The sequence below is a fragment of the Elephas maximus genome, chromosome 8 (assembly GCF_024166365.1).
Source record: "Elephas maximus indicus isolate mEleMax1 chromosome 8, mEleMax1 primary haplotype, whole genome shotgun sequence".
Taxonomy (NCBI): domain Eukaryota; kingdom Metazoa; phylum Chordata; class Mammalia; order Proboscidea; family Elephantidae; genus Elephas; species Elephas maximus.
In genome coordinates, this window is record NC_064826.1 from 61989333 (window position 1) to 62006784 (window position 17452).

The following is a 17452-nucleotide window of genomic DNA, read 5'->3' on the forward strand; positions in this document are numbered from 1 at the left end:
GATATGATACACATCTCTACAGAATTATTTTAAAATTTAAAATGAACTTTCCCAGATTTTTCTTTAAGATTTCTATACATATTGAGTAAAATCTTTGGTGAATTAAGAAAGAATAAATTAGCACAGCCTAAATATTAAATAATTTCAACAAATGCCCCTGTAAGTTAGGACAGAAAGGATATTCAGTAAAGTTGAGCTCTTTTCATTTGAAGGAGTCTATTAATCTAAGCTTTATGTTTTAACCTTTTAATTTGCTTTCATATTAAAGTATACCTGATGTACTCCTAGAAGGCTTAGAAGGGATAAAGACTCTATCTTTTAGCTATCAGTAAAATAATTACTACATTAAAACCCAGATTGATTTATTGCTAACTATTAATGACCCTAATATTCTGTGGAGTGTTCCTTTTCTGACTTTGACATATAGTTGGTTTTAGTTTACTTCTGGTGAATGATTTTTTATTACCTATTTACAGGATATTAAATTTCTATAGTTTATTAGTATTGACAAAGTTTTCACATTTACTATGACAATATATAATTAAGTTTTGAAAAATAGTCATATAGTATTTGAAGAAGCCCATGTATATGAGTTGTTCAAGTGTAATTTTGCTTTTGAACTCTTAACCAAATTAAAGAAAAATTAGGTTGAATGTTGATTATGCAGTGTATTAGATATAATTATTTTTATAAGCAGAAAATTAATTTATGTAATAGTGACACCATCACTTTAAAAGTCTATCAGTTGCTTAATCTGATATTTGAAGGTATCCTTAAACATCCATTTCATTACAGTGTTATGCTGAAGTAAAAATTTTAGTAGAAACTTACCAAAATGTTTCAGAATCAAGAAAAGCTCATTGAAATTTGAAAGTTCTTTTAAGTGATTTGATGTCTTTTGCCTTTAATAGAGTTTAGTACTCCCGCCTTCTGATAGCTTTCACAAATCACAATATTGTGTTACCATAATGGTGGTAAATTTTTTTTTTTTTTTTTTAGTTTAATTTACAGAAATTATCCTTAAGATACATACAAGGGAATCAAACTCTGATAAACAGCTTCTAATAAGGATCTTCACTTTTTAAAGTATTCTGGCTCATATGGGTGTAATCCTTATTCTAGAATATTCTGTCGTGTATTTTAACGGTAAAAACTTCATTAACTTGAATTTTATTAGCTTAGAATGGTGAAACAATTAAGACGTAGGCAGGAATAAAGCTCATTTTTGTAATATTATTGTGGGAAGGTGGGATTGTTAAATGGATTAATCTGAAATTAATGCCTCACTAAGTCAACCCTGGAGACATATTCTGTCATCTTCCTTACTCTCACCAAAAATGTCTGTGATGGAGGCAGGCAGTAATATGATATAGAAAACCTCCATATGATTGAGGGTTACCATGGCTATCTTAGTGCTACTTCCATAGCAGAATTTTGGGGGAGCATTCCTCACCTCTTCATCCCTGCCAGCCTTCAAGGAATTTGTACCAGTATATTGTTTTACTTGAAAATGGATAGGGCTTAATTAAAAACAATTATTCGAATGATTTTAAAGAAGCGTTTGTTGGAAGCAGTCTAGTAATTTGATGTTTGTACTTATCATTCTGAAGAAGGCAAATAGGAACTGCACTTAATTTGAACTTTAATTTACTTAAGTGAAGATGTGTAGTACAGTGCCCTTTGCATTGTAAGTGCTCAGATGTGTGAGGAATGATTGGCATTTGAAATTGTCATGTCTTATAGATGTTTTAGTTAAATGTAATCCCGTATCTGTTTTTGCCAATGAGGCATTTTCCCTAGACATAAAAGATGCACGGAAACAGAATGTAATTGTTAGCTTTAAATAAACTCTATCTAAAATTATAATATATCAGGAAATTGTTTTTATACAGGTAAATGGTTGCAGTTTTGTGGTGAGAACAGAAAAACCTACAAATTTATTAAGGGTACAGTATTTAAAACTGCTCATGATACTAATGTTTTAAACTTTTTAAAACCACCTGGCTTACTAACAAAGCTTTTTCATGCATGTACTTCTTTCTGTGTGTGATTTCTAAATGCTTTTAATGTTTAACAGAACAAAGTTTCTCACCTTTTGTTATAACACTCAATCGTAATAGAATTTGCAGATATTCTGCTTATATTCTTGAGTAAACTCCCAGTTATGAGTGATGTTTTAAAGTGGACTTTGCTGTGGAATTTAATATTTGAATCCCCTTCCCTAAGGAATGTTGCTAGTATTCAATTAGTAAAATCTTGGGTTGATTTAGGAAGAAGAATTTGGTGTTGATGATTCATATTCTGAACGCGGAGCACAACACAGTGAGACTCATCTGGAGATGATAGAAAATGAATTGGTTGGGAAGCAGCATGAGATTGAAGAGCTAAACAGAGAGCTAGAAGAAATGAGGGCCACCTATGGGACTGAAGGACTACAGCAGGTATGTCTGTCTTTGTGGCTTTTGGTTTCTTACTCACAAAAACAAAAATTGGAAATTTCAATGCTAGTGTGTGTGTGTATATATATATATATGTATATACACACCCACTGCTATTGAGTCAATTCTGACTCATAGCAGCCCTATGGGGCAGAGTAGAACTGCCCTATATGGTTTCCAAGGCTGTAAGTCTTTACGGAAGCAAACTGCAACATCTTTCTCCCATGGAGTGGCTAGTGGGTTTGAACCACTGACCTTTTGGTTAGCAGTTGAGTGCTTTAACCACTGTACCACCAGGGCTTCTGGTGGGGGGTATATATATAGTTTAAAGATGAAATTTTTTAAATGGTAACTGAAAGTTATATTTGTCTTTATATATATCGTTAAAAAAAAAAACAGATTAAAACTAGGATTCCATTAACAGGGCTAATATAATGTGAACTCTTTTATTTAATTGTGTGTGATATCTAGGCTAAGGTCACTTTGGTAGGGTAGATGTTTTTGTTATCAGCCTGAGAGAAAATTATGCTGCAAACCACATCAAAACATTATGACTTAAGCCCATTAAGAATGTCAACAGGTCCTTGTAAGTAACCTCTTGTGGTTAGTGTAACATCTGTTGTCTGTTGTCCATGGTAGTCAGTTATGATTATGTGAAATAGAACATTGATGAGGATGACAGAGTACATTTCAATTTTGTCCTCTCCAGAAACAAGTGGGGGTTAAACAATGGCATTGCCTGGGAACAAGATTGGGGGTCCCCCTAAACATAAAGGCACTTGCCCTAGAAATAGATACATGGATAAACCAGACCTATTTTTTTTCCCGCTTAGTTTAGGTAATTTTCTCAAAGTTGGTTTGAAAATAAAAGTTATTCCTCCAAGTTTTCAAATATGAAAAAGATTGCTTACACATTGTAAGAATTCTGCCAACATGTTTTGAACCTCATATATATATGTGTGTGTGTGTGTGTGTGTATATATATGTATGTATATAATAATTTATTGTCTTTTTTGGTAAAAGTTTACAGAGCATTTAATTTCTGTACATTTTGTTCAGTGACATTGGCTACATTTTTCACCATGTGTCAACATTCTCATTATTTCCATTCTGTTTGTTCGTTTCCATTAATCTAGCTTCCCTGCCCCTCCCATACCTTCTCACCTTTGCTTTAGGGTAGATGTTGACCATTTGGTCTCATATAGATGATTTTGAATCTCATATTTTTGAAGAACAGTTGCCTATGGTAATAATTTTGTTTTAAAAATAAGTCACTTATTTTTTCCACTGGTTTCCTTCAGTTACAAGAATTTGAAGCTGCCATTAAACAAAGAGATGGCATCATAACCCAGCTCACTGCTAATTTGCAACAAGCAAGAAAAGAAAAAGATGAGACAATGAGAGAATTTTTAGAGTTGACAGAACAAAGTCAGAAATTACAGATTCAATTCCATCATGTAAGTATTACTAATAGAAGAAAATTTATTAGAGTTTTAGTAATTTTTTTTTTTAATTTTTACACTTCCAGAACAAATCCAAATTTGTTAAAGAGCCATTTGCTTATTAGATACCACATTGGGAAAGGTAGTAAATACCTGTTATTACATTAACCCATAATGTAATTCATATTTCCTGCAGTTAGGTTTTTTTTTGTGTATGTGTGTACTACTTCTCTGTCTCTATTTTGGAATCAGACAAAACCTTATAAGGCCAATTGGTAGATTTTTGCAGAAATTTACTGGTAGTTACATCTGTCCTTTGCCAACCCCGGTATGATTTTATTTCACTTAGGTTCTACAATGGTAACTAGATTGAATATATTCCACTTACCTATAATTAGAGCTACAGGAATGTACTTGTATTAATTAGCATTTCTGCTGACAAGTAACAGAAAATAATTTGATGTAGTTGAAGCAATAGAGAGGAATTTACTGTAAGGATGCAGGATTATTTTACTGAATAATACCACAAGGTGCTTGAAAGGGATTGGAACCAGAGACTGGAAGGTCCGCAGGAATCTGGGAAGTACTGTCATTCAGCCCCACTTCTGTCTGCATGTCTGCATCACTCTTATGTCTCTCAGTAGACCTACTTTCTCTTCTTTAACATGAGAAAGAGAATCTTATTGGTTCAGCTTGAGTAATGTGCCTTCACTCATCCAATCAGCAATGGCAGAATGTTTGCTGGAGCTTCTCTCCTGTAAATCCAGTGCAGTTCCCAGAGAGCCATTGTGAGCTGAGTAATACCCCAAAAGGTGTATATTTTCTAATGCAGTCACTTCAGAATTTTAATGCTTCAGGATTTCTTTCTATTTTTAAGTTACAGGCTAGTGAAACTCTGAGAAACAGCACTCATAGTAGTACAGCTGCAGATTTACTCCAAGCAAAACAGCAGATCCTCACTCATCAGCAACAGCTGGAAGAACAAGACCACCTGTTAGAAGATTATCAAAAAAAGAAAGAAGACTTCAAAATGCAAATTAGTTTCTTACAGGAGAAAATTAGAGCATATGAAATGGTATGTTTGTTTTAAGGAAGTCAACCAGTTTGCAGCAGCTTTGCAATTAACTTTAAAAATTTTTATACAAATATTTATCTTTTTGTTATGCGCATTGATTGCAAAATTTCATAATTAATGAAAACTCTTTAGGTATATAAATTATTTCAAAAGCCGTTGGTAGTCTCACAATAATACCATCTTTAATACTAATTATCGAGTTCCTGGAAAGCAATCAGTCCATTTTAAACCAAACTCTCAGGAGAATCTAAATAAATAACCAGAATTTCTATCCTTTATTTTTTTCATCTAAAGGTATTTCCACTTATTTTAGCTATTGTTATGAAATTTTATAAGTGTTTTCAAAGCAAAATGAAATGTTAGGTGTTTTAGTTAGAAAAATAAATATATGTAATACAGTACTTTTTACAAACAAGAATATTGTTTAGATAATAAGAGTAGTATTAGCTAGCATTTATTAAGTACAATTAGGGTGATGGTTGAAACTGTCTTGGTCCCCTAGAAGACTGTATTTTTTTGCCTGTTTATTTCTATTGTGCATTAGGTGGAAGTTTATAGAGCAAATTAGATTCCCATTTGATAGTTTGTAGATAAAGTGTTTCATGACCTTGGCCTCATTCCCCACAATGTGTCAGCGTTCTCCCCATTTCAGCCCTGGGAGCCTCTTTTCCTTTTGTCTTGATTTTTCATACCTTCCTGCCTTCTCATCTTTGCTTTTGGGCAAATATTGCCCTTTAGATCTCTTATATTTGATTCTTTTAAGGAACACGTTCCTCACAGGTGTTAATGTTTATTTTATGGGGTTATCTGTCGTTTGGCTGGAAGGTGGTCTCCTAGAGTGGCTTCACTTCAGGTCAGAATGGTGTCGTATGGCCACAGTCTTGGGGGTTCCTCCATGCTCTGTCAGAATAGTAAGTCTGGTCTTTTTTGTGAATTTAATTTTTTGTTGTACATTTTTCTCCCACTCTGTCCAGAACTCTCTGTTGTAATCTCAGTCAGTATAGAAGATTGTATTGATGATCAAAGGCTCATTCTCATGTCCTAATCCTCTGAACTTCCTATGGTGCAGTAATCCTAGGCAAGAAGTATATTATTCCCACTTTCGCAGTTCTATTTCTAAAAATAGAGAGGGATTGTTTCCTTGACCACAGGACTGTCTTTTGCAACACAAAATAAGTGGTTTACAATCTGTACGTTTGAAATAAATGGTGCTAAAAAAAGTAAATAACTGAATTTGTATTGTTCAGTATTTGAATGCAGAATTATGGTTATAATTATATGAGAAGTTGAACTATTTTGAGTTAAGTGATACTAATAAAAGTCTTTTCCATATAGAACATCAGGAAACGGAAAAGTTAGGTTTTTGTAATAACGCTGACATTTTTTATTTAACTTAAGTTGGCTACCATAAACTGATTTTACTTTCTGTAGGTTCCAAATGCCATATAGACTTTTTTTCTAGTGTGTGTATGTATGTGTGTGTATATATATATATTGCATTTGTATGTAGTACATTAAAAATATAGTACCTTAAAATATTTCATTTCACTTTAGCCATAGAACATATTCTGTGAGATAGAGAAAATAATATTATCTGTACATACTCTTATACAGATGAAAACACCAGGCTTTAAAAAGACTAAGGTGAGTTATTAATGTCATAAGTATAGTGCAAAAGTTAAAGTAAGAAGGCTCAGCACTTGATAATAACATAAGGTGACATAGGATGGAATATGCGATGCTAAGAGAAAAGCTGGCAGAATTTCTTTCAGAGGACTGCACAGGATAGCATTCATTGCTTTGGTTAGTTTATATAGCATAGAATCTAGCCTTTTACTTGTAAGGCTCAGAGCAATATAAGAGAAATTTCTTTCTCCCAAGAAGGCCAAGACTACTGTAGTGTCTGCTTTTTTCCAGAGCTAGATACACAAGTCTAATTGTCTTCAGAAAAATTGAGGAGCAGATCCAACAGCTACTTTGTATAGAATTATGTAAAAAGCTGACTTCTGTCAGTCTCTTGATTAAGGGGTTAAGTGACGTAAGTTGCCAGAAGCCAAAATTGTCATTCTTATATTTTCATTTTTTCTTTCTAAAGGAACAAAATAAAAAAGTGGAAAACTCAAATAAAAAGGAAATACTGGAAAAGGAGGCAATCATTGAAGAATTAAACACAAAAATATTAGAAGAAGAAAAAAAGGCTCTTGAGCTAAAGGATAAAGCAACAGCTGCTGATAAACTTCTAGAAGAATTACAAGGACAGGTTGTACAAAAGAACCAAGAGATAAAAAACATGAAATTAGAGCTGACTAATTCTAAACAAAAAGAAAGACAGTGTTCTGAGGAAATAAAACAGTTAATGGGGACAGTTGAAGAACTTCAAAAGAGAAATCATAAAGATAGCCAGTTTGAAAATGATATCGTACAAAGAATGGAACAAGAAACACAAAGAAAGTTAGAACAACTCCGGGCAGAGCTAGATGAAATGTATGGGCAGCAGATAGTGCAGATGAAACAAGAGTTAATAAAACAACACATGTCACAGATAGAGGAACTTAAAACACGACATAAGGGAGAAATGGAGAATGCCTTAAGATCATATCCAAATATTACAGTTAATGAAGATCAAATAAAGTTAATGAATATGGCAATAAATGAACTGAATATAAAATTACAAGATACTAACTCTCAAAGGGAAAAACTCAAGGAAGAACTAGGAGTAATTTCAGGAGAAAAGTCTGCTCTACAGAAACAGCTTGAAGACCTTTTAGAAGAATTAAGCTTTTCAAGGGACCAAATTCAGAGAGCTAGACAGACAATAGCTGAACAAGAAGGTAAACTTAGTGAAGCCTATAAGTCTCTTAGTACAGTGGAAGATTTGAAAGCTGAGATTGTTTCTGCATCTGAATCCAGGAAGGAACTAGAATTAAAACATGAAGCAGAAGTCACAAATTACAAGATAAAACTTGAAATGTTAGAAAGAGAAAAGAATGCTGTGTTAGACAGAATGGCTGAATCCCAAGAAGCTGAATTAGAGAGGCTGAGAACACAACTTCTATTTAGTCATGAAGAAGAACTTTCCAAACTGAAGGAAGATTTAGAAATTGAACATCGAATAAATATTGAAAAACTTAGAGACAACTTAGGCATTCACTATAAACAGCAGATAGATGGATTACAGAATGAAATGAGTCAGAAGATAGAAACCATGCAGTTTGAAAAAGACAATTTGATAACTAAGCAGAATCAATTAATTTTGGAAATTTCAAAGCTAAAAGATTTACAGCAGTCCCTTATGAATTCAAAATCAGAAGAAATGACTCTTCAGATCAATGAACTTCAAAAAGAGATTGAAATACTCAGGCAGGAAGAAAAGGAAAAGGGTACCCTTGAACAAGAAGTTCAAGAATTACAACTTAAAACTGAATTATTGCAGAAACAAATGAAAGAAAAAGAGGATGACCTTCAAGAAAAATTTACGCAGCTTGAAGCAGAGAATAGCATTCTTAAAGATGAAAAGAAAGCCCTTGAAGACATGTTAAAAATATATACTTCTGTTAACCAAGAAGAAAGATTCATTTTCACGGACTCCAGTATTTCCAAATCCAAAGATGGTAGCTGGCAAAAAGAAATAGATATGCTTACAGAGGAAAATGAGAACCTCAAAACACAGTGTATTCAGCTAAATGAAGAGATTGTGAAACAAAGGAATACCTTTTCATTTGCTGAAAAAAACTTTGAAGTTAACTATCAAGAGTTACAGGAAGAGTATGCTTGCCTTCTCAAGGTAAAAACTGATTTAGAAGATAGTAAAAACAAACAAGAAGTAGAGTATAGAAGTAAGCTTAAAGCACTTAATGAAGAGCTTCATCATTTGCAGAGAATAAATCCACATATAGTGAAAATGAAAAGTTCAGTCTTTGATGGTGATAAAACTTTTATAGCAGAAACATTGGAAATTGGTGAGGTGGTTGAGAAAGATACCACGGAACTTATGGAAAAACTTGAGGTAACCAAGCGAGAAAAATTAGAACTGTCGGAGAGATTGTCTGATCTTTCTGAACAATTGAAACAGAAACATGGTGAGATTAGTGTTCTAAGTGAAGAAGTTAAATCTTTAAAGCAAGAGAAAGAGCAAGTTTTATTGAAATGTAGAGAGCTAGAAATCATAATTAATCATAATAGAGCAGAAAATGTAAATGTGTTTGATGTTCAGTCAAGCTGTTTTAAGGACAGAGTTGTGACCCTGACAAGCATGGACTCTGGAGCGTCAATTTCTAAAATAAATAAAGGTTTTGGTGAAGGATCAAAAGTAACAGAGGAAGATAAAATTCCTTTTGAAAATACGACTATTGAGAAAGAAAGCAAACAAGAACAGTTACTGTTGGATCACTTGCCATTGGTGACAAATGAATCAACGCTTCAGGCAACTGAACCTAGTGAAAATAATAAACTTCAGCAGGAACTCAGTGTACTTAAATCAGAACAGGTATGTTTACTTGTTTAAATATGGTAAAACAGTGCAAATGTACATTTCATATTAGGAAAAGTTTTCATCTTCATAAAACATAAATTAGTATATAAGAGAGTGAAAGTGAACCTACTAAAGTAGCTCTGATTTGCATCTGTCATTTATTTTATCTATTTTTTCTTATACATTGTTTTCTTTTTGTTGTTGTTTTCTTTTGATTAGCCTGTGTTGTACATTCTGCTCAGGAAATAAAAAACGCTAATGCCGTCACATTTTATTTGAAAAGACAAGAATTTAAATAACTTTGTCAAGAGTTTAAGCTTTAAAAAAGTTACTAATTTTATTTTGTAGTGTTTTATTGCAATGCCAAATACCAGTTTTAGAATTTTATTTCATACTGGGATTTTCAGGGTTCCACAACTGAAAGTTAGCTCTCAGACTTTTTAGTACTTAGTCGTTCTGTAGTTATGAAGCTATATTTCCATAGGAAAAAAGTTATATACGTAGTTATATTTCCCTAGGAAAAAAATCTCTATTTAAATCCTAGATTTTTCTCAGTTTTATTATACTTGAAGAAAAGTAAAGTATCACCTTTACATACAATTAAAATATTAAAGAATGCATGTAATTTGAGTAATAATCGATCAGCCCTGACAATTTATACTGATAGTGGAGGTAACAAGAAAATTCCACTGGGAATCTGCTGTATAATGGTGTTACCTAAAGCTTTATGTGTTTCTTTATTTGTGCAGCAATATTTATTGCCAGGTATAGGAGTATAATGGTGAACAAGAGAAAGAAGCTCCCTACCCTCAAAGAGCATATATTCTAGAGAGGGAGGTAGGCACTACATGAGGAAACAAGTAGGGTAGTTATAAATAGCAGTAAGTCCTATGGGGGAAAAAAAAACAGGATGATATAATAGAGAATGATTTCATAGAGTGGAATGGTCACAGCATTAAATAGGGTGGTCAAGAAAGGTCTTTAGGAGGAATTGACATTTGGACTGAGACCTTAATGGCAGGGAGGAACCTGCACCATGGAGATTGTTGTTGTTACATGCCGCTGAGTTGATTCTGACTCCTGGCGACCCTGTGTACAACAGAATGAAACACTACCTGGTCCTGCGCCACCTTCACAGTTGTTGTTATGCTTGAGCCTATTGTTGCAGTCACTGTGTCAATCTATCTCACTGAGGGTCTTCCTCTTTTTCACTGACCCTCTACTTTACCAAGTATGATGTCTTTCCCGAGGGACTGATCCCTCCTGATAATTTGTCCGAAGTACATGAGACGAAGTCTTGCCATCCTTGCTTCTAATGAGCATTCTGGCTGTATTCCTTCCATGGAGGTTAGAGCAGTTTTAAAGACATGGGAATGAGCTTGGTAAGTTTAAGGAACAGAATGAAGACCTGTGTAGTTAAATTTTTGAGACGGAGAAAATGAAAGAAGAATTTGAAGAAAGAGGAAGAAAGCAGATCTTGGAGAGCTTTACAGGCTTTGTAAGTTTAGATTTAATTCTGAGTATTGTAGGAAGCCATTGGAAAGTTTACTCTTTTTATTTCTAATGAATTTATCCCCATTATGATCATATATCAGATGTAGAGATATTTTACATTTTTAATCACCTAAATAGAGTCAAGAAATTTCAATTGTTTAACTGTTAATGCTCTGTTAAGTATCTGGATCATTTTAAAAATAATAATGTGTGATAATTGCTCCTAAAAATGCCAGAGATGATTTAAAATTTTTTAAAAAGCATTATGGAGAGAGAACCTGAATTTGAAGTTCATCTGTCAAAGTGGTCCTATTTTCCAAGAATTTTATTCTCTATGAAAGACATTTCAGTGTCACTCAGATGCCTTCTTCCTGACATTAACCACATAAAATGTATATGATGCACGAAAAGTTTAAGGGAATGAAAGTTCAAATTACATCTTCAGCCTTTTTTAATTTGCTTGCTCAATACTTTTTTCCTAGAGAGTTCCCTATTTAGTCCTCAGCTACTCAAAAGTAAACCTTTTAAATGGTTCTCAGCACTGGTTATTTCTGTAGTTCTTCTCACCCACTGTCCATCAGGTCATAGCCTTAGACTCTAAGAGTTCTGAATTCATGGTAATAAGATGTGGATTATTTGCTTTTTTTATAATTTCTTTGTCACTTTTCGCTTCCATTAGCATATACTTTTTAAAATGAAAACTATACCCATATTCACAGAGAAAAAATATAAAGATGTCGTGTCTCTCCAAATCAATCTCTATATTCAGCATAGTTCCTCCAGTCAAAATTACACCAGGGTTTTTCATGGATCTTAAAAGATGGATTCTAAAATTGATGTAGAAGTGTAAATATTCAAGAATAGCCAAGACAAATCCTAGAAAAATCAAAATGGGGGCAGTTTTCCCTATTTAATATCAAGACTTACTACAGTCTCATAATAGATGGTATGATTTTAATGCAAAGGTGGACAAATAGGTCAACAGAACTTAATGGAAGTTGCAAAACAGATCCAGACCCTTGCAAAATTTTGGGATGTTGTGGAAGAGGTTCTAAAATTCCATATTAATAATACTTAATGAGCCTCTACTACATTCCAGGCATTGTTAGGCATTGGAATATAACACTGAATAAAAATATACAATAAAGAAGAAAATTATATTTTAGAGTAGTTAGACAAACATTAAATAAATAAGATAGGCAAATCTATAACGTAGAGGTGAGTGGTATGAAGGAAATTAAAAATTAAAGCATGGAAACAGATCTCTCAGACATGGGGTATGGGTGCTGTTTTTATATGGGGCAAGTCAGAGAGGACCATTCTGGTGAGGTAATATTTGAGCAGACTTGAGTGAAATGAGCAAAGAGATCAACAAGACAAGTTTACAGTGTTCAATAAATGCTTTCTGGGACAATTGGCTTTTGATATTGGGGGTAGAAGGTTAGAGAATCCCTATCTTTAATTAAAAAAAAAAAAACCTCCTGATTGGCTAAATACATGCTTATAAAAATAAAATAGGATCATGAGATAAGGAAGGACTTTTAATGAAGACAAAAATACGTAGGAAAAGATTGATAAATCTGATTATTTGTTTTATACAGAGGTTACCAATATAATGGCTTAAGGACTAGAACCAGATATTTGCAACATATATTTAATAACAAAGGATTAGTATCAAGACTGTGTAAAGAATACTTATGTAAGAAGAGATCCAAAAAACATAAAAATGAACAAAAGATAATGAACAGACACTTGTCTCAGAACAGGAAACCAAAATGGCCAAAAAACATGAAATGATACTTTCAGTCTTACAAATTGGTATCATAATAAAATAGCATTTTATACTCATCAAATTGGCATAATAAGTCTGACAATAAAAGCATGTTGTTGAGGATGTGGAAAGATACATACTTACGCTGCTGATAGCAGTGTAAATTCATACAATTAAAACATCAAAAATAATTCGGTAAAATTTGTATGATGTATATATTTACAACAATGCAAAAAAAAAAAAAGAGTAGCGGCTGAGGCTGCTTATGTATACCCAAAAACCTTATGGGATTTGGTTCCTTGAAGATTTAGGGTCATGTCTTATGGGACATCCCAGTTAATTGGCCCAATAACATGTTTAGTGCTCCTGTTCTACTGGAATCGGCTCAACAGCAACAGGTTGGGTTGTTTTTGTTTTTTTTGGTTCTACCTCCTTGTGTGTTGCTAGAGCCTGGGGTCTTAAAAGCTTGCAAGCTGCCATCCAAGACACAACAGTTGGTCTCAGTTCACATGGAGCAACAGAGGAAGAAGAGTCAGGAATTGGAGGAGGATATATTATGTGTGGCTGATTGCCTCCATGAACAACTGCCTTCTTTGCCATGAGACCAGAATTGGATAGTGCCTGGCTACCATTACTGAACATTTTGAACAAAGATTCTACAAAAGAACCCTGTTCAAAAGGGGGAAAATGTAAAACAGAACTTCAAATTCTCATGAACTCCAGTTATCCTGGAGCTATGAAGGCCATATGAACCCCTGAAACTGTTATCCTGAGATAATCTTCAAACCTTAAACCGAACCTTTGATCTTTAGGTTAGCAGCTAATAACTACTGAGTAACCAGGGCTCCAAATGGGAACATCGCCATAAAAAACCATTGCCATCCAGTAGTAACCCTATAGAACAGAGTAGAATGGCCCTACTGGCTTTTCGAGGCTGTAAGTTTTTATGGAAGCAGGCTGCCACATGTTTCTCCAGCAGAGCAGTTGGTAGGTTCGAACTGCCAACCTTTCGGTTAGCAGCTGAGTGCTTTAACCACTGTGCCATCAGGGCTCCTTAATGTGAACATAGTGTAGTACAATTTTATTTGTTTTATTTCTAAAACAGACAAAAGAGAGGTGTAGGGAGGGGATAATGAGCTGAAGCAAAAATAAGACAAGATGATAGTTTTTGTTAATTTGGGTTCTGAGTACATAGTGTTTCTTAGATTATTCTTTACATTTCTCTACATTTAAAAAATTATTTTTAAACAAAAATAAAAGATGAGGCAGTAGTAGCTATACCAGATATCAAAATTTACTGTAAATAAAGTTGAAGTAATGAAAACACTGTGCTACGTTCTTAGAAAAGTAGATCAGTGCAACAGAATGATGGGAAAAAAAATTAGACTTTAGCTCATATAATTTCTTAAACTAAAATTTCATGTATTTTCCCCCCTTCGCAGTTAGTATTTGGACTATTAATTTATGACTATTAGAAGTTAAATAATTTGACTTGTCATTTTAAAATTTCTAATGCACGTATACCTTCACTTTAAGAATGATTTAAGGCTACAGATGGAAGCCCAACGCATATGCCTCTCCCTGGTTTACTCAACTCATGTGGATCAGGTTCGTGAATATATGGAAAATGAAAAAGATAAAGCTCTTTGCAGTCTTAAAGAGGAACTTATTTCCGCTCAAGAGGAAATGATCAAGGAACTTCAGAAAATACACCAGTTAGAGCTACAGAATATAAAAACAGAAGAAACAGGTAAATGGTTCTGACAAAATCATAAGTACCTTGAGGCAAATAAGTATGACATAAGCCCATCTCACTGTTTTGTTATTATGGAACCCATAGAGGAAGGCAGCTGTGTATCCCAGTCCTGGGGTCTTTTATTCATATAATCACTGGACGTTCATTTAGTGCCCGAGGAAGCTAAAATCACTGAAGCCACAATCCAGTGGGAAAGCATATTTGAAGAAAATCTAACTATTAGAAAACAACAGCACAATTTCTGTAATAGCAGAATGAATAGAGAGACTGGAAGGAGAGGAGAAAAGTCTAGTGCCTCCTGGGAGGGTTAGTTATGGTGACTGTGGGCAGGAACAGGGAGATTGGAATCTTAGAGAAGACTTTGGCGTCTAAAGGACAGAAGTATGAGATACTGCATCTTGGAGAATTGAGAGTTCAGGATGTATGAGAAAGTAGGAGGGTTTAAACCAGGATGATAGGCAGGATCTTGATCAGAAAAAGCTTTATATGACCTGGATGAAGCATGCTTAAGCTTTATGCTGTTGGTGATAAAACAGACTGCCTGATTTTAAACAGGGGAGGTGGCTTCGATTTCTTTAAGATAATACATTGGAATTAATTGGGGGAGGCAGGATTCGTGGTGGGAAGTCCAATTAAGCAACTTTGGCAGTAATTCTGATAAACAATAAGATATTGAATGAACTAAGACAGTGTCATTGAGGAGGGAAGGAAAGAGTTGAAGAGGTAGGCTGTAGTCTACAGGTGATTTTAGCAGTCAGAGGGGGAGGGACTGAGCATGATTCCAGATTTCTGGCTTGTGTAACTGGATAGAGAGTATTTCTAGTCACCAACAATTATAGAACAAGTTACCGCTTCTTACATTCTATGATTCTAAATTGTTTTAAAGACATAACATTGGTAGGTTTAGGAGTACTACAGTCATGAGTATAGAAGATATAATCTTGAATTGTGTTATTTGTATTTTCTGGTTTTCATCAGTTAGAATGAGGGTAAACTGAAATCTGAGCTATTACCACTTGAAAACATTTCTTTCCAAAGAAAAATGAATATTCTCTGCAAAAAAAAAAAAAAGTGATTATGGTATTTCAGTAAGAAAATTGTATTGAAATGTACGTTTTCTTTTATTCATATAACTTAGATGCCAATCATAAAAACAAGTTATCTCTGCAAGATATCAAAAAAATGAAACAACTTGAAGAACAAGTTCAAGAATTAGAAAACCTCACATCCTCTTTGCAGCAACAATTGAAAGAAACGGAAGAAAACTATGGAGCAGAGATCCATTCCTTGCAGGAGAGGCTTCAGGCTGTTAGTGAGTCCTCTCTTCAGCCAAGGTATCTATCTGCTTATAATTTCATCCAACAGTATTTGTAGCTCTGTAATATTCATAGGAATCGTGGTGGTTTTAAGGAAAAAAAGTAGCTAAAGCAAAGTTCCTTGAAAGAGGTAGAATGTAGTAGTATGAAGAAATAAGATAATTCTGTATTCTTTGAAATGTATAAAATGTCAGTGTAAACCAGACATTTTATTATAGGAATTTTGCTATGTTTACGTAAAGATGCTGATTGTTTATAATCTGTCAGATTAAATTAGGTGGTTTGTGTGCATTTGTTGTTTATCTTATGTCTAACCAAAAAAAAAACCCAAACCCAGTGCCATCGAGTCAATTCTGACTCATAGTGACTCTATAGGACAGAATATAACTGCCCTGTAGAGTTTCCAGGGAGCGCCTGGCGGATTCGAACTGTTGACCCTTTGGTTAGCAGCCGTAGCACTTAACTACTACGCCACCAGGGTTTCCTATTTTATGTCTAGTCTTCGTTAATTTGCTGTGGGTAATATATAAAGTATGATCCTGCCAGTCATGACTAGACTTCCTCCACTTCGTTGTCTAATGATCAAGAAGTCCCTGGGTGGGGCAGAGGGTTAAGTGCTGGGCAGCTAACCAAAAGGTTGGTGGTTTGAACCTACCAAGAGGAGCCTCAGAAGAAAGGGCTGGCAAACTGCTCCCGAAAGGTCACAGCCATGAAAACCCTGTGGAGGGCAGTTCTCTGAAACAGGTGGGGTTGCCATTTGTCAGAACTGACACCATGGCAAGTGGTTTGTGTTGTTTATTTTTTATAAATAGCTCCATGTCATACAGTTTAAAGGAGGCTATGAAATGGCACAAAATTTAATGATATGTTAAAATACTCTATCATTAAATTGTGTTATTTTACTTTCAAGTGGAAAAAGCAGTCAAAATATTTTTTAGTTTACAATACTTATAACCCTTGACCCCAATATACAAGGAGCCTTGGTGATGCTAACTGAAAGGTTGATGGCTCAAGCCCACCCAGCAGCTCCGTAGGAGAGAGACCTGGCAATCTGCTCCAATAAAGATTATAGCCTAGAAAACCTTATGGGACAGTTCTGCTCTGTCTCGTGGGGTTGCTATGAGTTGAAATCAACTCAGTAATACCTAACAGCAACAACCCCAATACACATTTTTTGCGGGTTATAAATTTGGATTAATAGCAAAACACACAATTCTAATTCTTTTGCACTTTTTAATTTGTGTTTAGCTTCTCTGTTGATTCAGTGGTAATTGCTGAATCTGATGTACGGAAAACAATTCACCCTGGAAGTTGTCTTCAACAGAATGTTGATGGTACCGTAGAGGTATTATATCTTTAAACTGTTATATACATTGACCTGTTTGTTTTTCATGCTATCATTTTTATGTCTGTGGTTTACTAATTATCCCATAAATATGTTAGTTTGTTGTACTGTGGGGGCTTACCTGTTGCTGTGATGCTGAAAGCTATGCCACCAGTATTCAAATACCAGTAGGGTCACCCATAGGGGACAGGTTTCAGCTGAGCTTCCATACTAAGACAGACTAGGAAGAAGGACCTGGTGGTCCACTTCTGAAAAGAATTAACCAGTGAAAACCTTACTTAATAGCAGAATGGGCTCAAGCATAACAATGATTGTGAGGCTGGCACAGGACCGGGCAGTGTTTC

The 17452-nt window shown here is 34.5% G+C and overlaps 1 protein-coding gene across 7 annotated transcripts in view; it reads left to right on the top strand.

Annotated features, from left to right (window-relative positions):
• AKAP9 (A-kinase anchoring protein 9) overlaps positions 1–17452 on the top strand; it is a 157714-nt gene that overhangs the window by 30517 nt on the left and 109745 nt on the right. For 6 of the 7 annotated variants that reach the window (XM_049893999.1, XM_049894000.1, XM_049894004.1 and 3 more), the window contains exons 4-11: positions 1893–1946; positions 2271–2441; positions 3740–3895; positions 4758–4955; positions 7051–9441; positions 14228–14441; positions 15586–15781; positions 17012–17108. In XM_049893999.1, the coding sequence (XP_049749956.1) occupies positions 1893–1946; positions 2271–2441; positions 3740–3895; positions 4758–4955; positions 7051–9441; positions 14228–14441; positions 15586–15781; positions 17012–17108 (3477 nt within the window). The remainder of the gene's footprint in view (positions 1–1892; positions 1947–2270; positions 2442–3739; positions 3896–4757; positions 4956–7050; positions 9442–14227; positions 14442–15585; positions 15782–17011; positions 17109–17452) is intronic. The other variant, XM_049894002.1, reaches the window with a different exon arrangement.